Here is a 4,587-nt window from a genome sequence, read left to right as displayed (position 1 = left end):
TCCTGCAGTACCAGTTTCTAAATATCTACTGTCTACTTCTATAACTCTATAAACTATTATAGCCTACTGAATGCATTCATTTGGTTTGCATGTGCATACCTTCAAAATTAAAAATTTGTATAACAAAAGACATCATCAAAATTTTGCACTCAGGCTGCAAATACATAAGAGGCTCAATTGGTTGTGATGCAATCTGATGAGATCATCATCATCAACAGCAGCACCAGCTATTTATATATTGTATAGCTTAATAGGCTGTAATTAGAATTCTTAAATCAATTTATGAGTGCAAATAGGTAACACATATAGGCAGTATTGTGATTATATGCAATTACAAACTGAATAAATACATATCAAGTTATTAAAGTACATATTTTACAATTAGCATGACATTTTCACTGAAGCAAATCGTTTCTTGATTGATTCTTTTACTTCTTTATTCCTCAAACAGTAGATAATGGGATTAAGAATAGGGGTTATCACAATATAAAAAACTGACACCACTCGATTAAGAGTAAACGTGAAGCCCACCTTTGGTCTTACATACATAAATATAACAGTACTATAGTAAACAAGGACAACAGTTAAATGAGAACCACATGTAGAAAAAGCTTTTCTTCGCCCCTTAGTTGTTGGGATTTTTAACACAGTTGCAACTATATATAAGTAAGAAAACAAAGTCACAGTAAAGGAGGTTACGATTACTATAGAAGCACATATAAAATCCAAGAGGTCATTTAGGTATGTGTCCACACAGGAAATCTGTAGGAGAGGAGGGGTATCACAAAAGAAATGATTAACAATATTATTGCAAAACTGTAGCTGAGATATTAAAAGAATAGGAGGAAATGTGGTTATAAAACCAACAAGCCATGAACATATGCTTAGATTACGACACATAATTATACTCATTAGAGCTGGATAACGTAAAGGATGACAAATTGCCAAATAACGGTCAAAAGCCATGACACCCAACAGGAAGCATTCCGTGGAACTAAGAAAGAAAAAGAAGAACATCTGGGCTATGCAACCATAAAATGAAATGAGTCGTCCATTTAAAGTAATGGTGGCTAGAATTTTGGGAACAGTTACAGTCACATAACAGACCTCTAGTATTGAGAAATTGCAGAGATAAAAGTACATAGGAGTGTGAAGACACCTTTCTGACAAAGTAATAATCACAATCATGAAGTTGCTGAAAATAGTTAATAAATAAGTGGACAGTAGTAATATAAAGCAGAAATATTGCAGAGCTGAAGGTCCAGGGAATCCTAAAATTGTAAATTCCATAATCAGAGTTTCATTTTTTATTACCATCATTATGTCATGACCTGTATAAAATAGTTTATACATTTAATCAATTTAACATAACTTTCATGAGAGTCAGATTACTATTCATATAAAATAAAGCATGACATTTGCAATTATTTAAGATTTTTAGAATATCTGCATCACCAACTCCACCTTCATTTCTGTTTTAGAACAATTTGATAAAGAATGCAAACAACTGGAAAGGGCTAATTTAACATTGCAATTAGGTGCAAAACTTATAGTTATCCTCCACAACCAAACAACAATTAGTTTTTATATATCTTTTGCAAGTTAGGTAATGCAAGCTAGTAACTTATTGGTTGGTAATTTTTAATGCAAATTTTGCAAATAAAAGAGAGTTTTGTTTATTATTTTGATTGTTCTCAAATAACAAGTAATATGTCATATTGTAATGTTTTATGCATTTTTTTTATAGATTGTTTTGAATAACTTTATATTATGTGTCTAAAATACTAGGATGTTAACAGGCCAATTCTGAATACAATAAAATAAATTATAACAGATTCAACTGGCACGCTACAAGGATGCAGCCCCTCTTCCTCAAAGCACTTACACCCAAAATGCACAATATAATTGAAGATAAATAATATATTTATGTGTATATTGAAGATCGATGCTAGCTAAGTTCCTTTGAAAATTGTCTTTTAACATTAGCGAACAGTGATATTTTCCTTTTTTTCCTATGTATATTTAAAAGAAGCGCCAGACCTCATCCTCCCGTTATTTATCTACAATTCAGAATTCAAGCGTTAATTTTGTATCTTTTGGAATATGGGGTATGAGTATCTTAATTGTGAAGATCTCTTTCGAGCAAGTTAACCCTTTCATTCTTAAGTGCTTCAGCAGATAAGGAATATTCTTAACGCTTATTTGCATGCTGTACAGTTGCATATTGTATTATACATATAGAGAAGAGCTTAAATAGCCAAGATTGCTTTAGTGAGGCTGTTTCTAGAGTGCTTCTCAAGCTATACAGATTTTTTTTTTGTGTGACTGATAACTTCTAACCAGGATGAAGCAATTTATGTGCTTGTAGAAAGTCACATCACAAGTTTGTGTCATGCTTAAATAACTAAGTAAGTAAAACATTCACTGATATGGCTGCCATGAAAATGGCATTTTCTAGATGACTATCTTGCTGAATTGGAGAGGTTTTTTTGCATATTTTCCCATACTATCACTTGTTTATACATTGCTTTGCTCTCCTCCCTTACCACGGCTCTGCTCTCATCCAGTCTCCAGTCTCCAATGGAGATGCCTTCTTTGAGACCACAGCTATATAAGACTACTGGTGACTGTGGCTCTGGCCCAGTCCTCAACTGCATCTTCAGCATACCCAAGTAACCAATGCTAGTCAACAATTTTTGATGCCTTTGGACTTTCCTCTACCAACCTAGCCGCCTCTGGCTTCCCGGCCCCCGGCTTCCCACTGATGTACATGTAAGATATGCATTCTCATGCTTCATCTGCTCTCCAGCTCCCTCAAGATTCCCACCTCCTGGTTTATACCCTCCTGCTACCTCCAGCCATCTCCTGGTGCATTTTCTTAGTCCCTTCCTAGCTCCAAGCTCATATCTCCTCCTCATGCCAGCCTTCTGCTGTCCCACTCCTCTGGCATTTTACCGCTGTAAGCCCTTCACAGCCTCCATCCATCAGCCTTCATCTAATGCCAGCTCATGATTTCTTTCTCCCGAGGCTTCTACTGATGTCGTCCATCCTTGTTCTCAAGTTCGCAAGACTTCATTCTCGACTGAGGCATCTGATTTATTCTACCTGATGTCCCTGGTTTACCCTGTCCCATGACTCAGTCTCTTCTATTTGCTCCTCTCTTCTGGACCCCCTGAACTCACTCTTGGACTCACCTCATTAACTATCTCTGCATGTACTTTTCTTATTAATAAATTAAAAGCATTACTAAATATGTTTCTGAGCTGTCTACCTGTGAGTTTAAGATTTCAAACAATGTGTTGAAATGTGATTATAGATATAAAATTAATTAGCAATGAAATATCCCAAAGTATCTCCTGCTAATCCAATCATCTGCACAATTCATTACAATAAACTCTACCTGTAATAATTAAGGGCTGCCCGATACCCTGGCGCGTGACACTTTGCATAAAAGACATCCTATTTTAAATCTAAAATATGTTTTTCTAATATAAATTTTCTATTATGGTTTTATTGTAGACTTTTATATGACAATGTATGAAATAACATTAGCAGTAACAGCAATATATCACGAGTTCAACACCAAATGGCTTAGGTGGTTAGAATTTGAAGAATCATATACATTTATGTCAAACTTGTAATCTCAGACTTCAGCTCCTTAAGCAACAGAATTAAAAATAAGTGATAGGTAATAAAAACCCTATATTTGTCCCTTTCCAAGTTAATATTTCAAATAAGATTTTGTTAGTAAAAAAAAAGCTGATATGCTCTAGATATAGATGTAGGTATAGACTTCAAGAACTTCGCTTCAGACAACCCTTAATCCATCTCCTCCTCATTCATTCCCTGTTCCTGCAGCTCCCCCTTGCTATACTCTTTACCTTGCTTGTCAGGCTTCCCCTAGCTAATAGTGATTAGTGATATTGTGATAATTATTCCCTCCTCCCGAACCTGCCTGTATTATTATGTTTACATGTTTTTTCTTTTGTTCACTTTGTTTAAAGAAAAGACAAAAATCTAACTACTGGAAATTCATTCACTGTAAATATTCAGTATGAAAAAAAAACAATATAAAATTTTTTATTATATAAAAGTACACTCCAAAACATTGTTTACCACTTTAGTAAACATAAAATAAAATTCTTGATCTCTTGTATTCCAAACTGGAAATAAAATCTTCTTCTGTGCTGACGTTGATTCACTCACCACAAATGACAGATGCGAAATGATCTAAACCTGGATTTTCTGTCACTGAAAGACAACACAAGTGGTTTCTCACACTGGCCACTTTTGATTGCCTGGCAGCTAAAGGGAGTACCAGTTACTGCTGGTTATAGTCATATAGCGATGGTCATTCATAGCAAATATGTGGATTCTTTTGTATAGGTATCATCATCATCATCATTATATATTTATTTATTTAGTGCCAGAAAATTCTGTAGCGCTTTAAAGTTGGGGACAAACATAGGAATAGACAATACTAGGTAACACAGACAGACAGAGTGGAAAGAGGGCCCTGCTCGCAAGCTTACAATCTATGAGTCAATGGGAGTAGGACACATGAGCTTAAGTCTATGTAATGCATTT

The 4,587-nt window shown here is 34.9% G+C and overlaps 1 protein-coding gene across 1 annotated transcript; it reads right to left on the bottom strand.

The window, feature by feature from the left end:
• Positions 1 to 381: 381 nt before the first annotated feature.
• On the bottom strand, positions 382 to 1,317 carry LOC142155388 (olfactory receptor 6B1-like). The gene has a single exon (XM_075211026.1). It carries the CDS (start codon positions 1,315 to 1,317, stop codon positions 382 to 384), a length of 936 nt encoding a protein of 311 aa, XP_075067127.1.
• Positions 1,318 to 4,587: the final 3,270 nt, after the last annotated feature.

This window comes from Mixophyes fleayi, chromosome 1, assembly GCF_038048845.1.
Source record: "Mixophyes fleayi isolate aMixFle1 chromosome 1, aMixFle1.hap1, whole genome shotgun sequence".
Classification (NCBI taxonomy): domain Eukaryota; kingdom Metazoa; phylum Chordata; class Amphibia; order Anura; family Limnodynastidae; genus Mixophyes; species Mixophyes fleayi.
The sequence above is the reverse complement of the archived record's forward strand: the minus strand, read 5'-3'. Positions and strand labels throughout refer to the sequence as shown.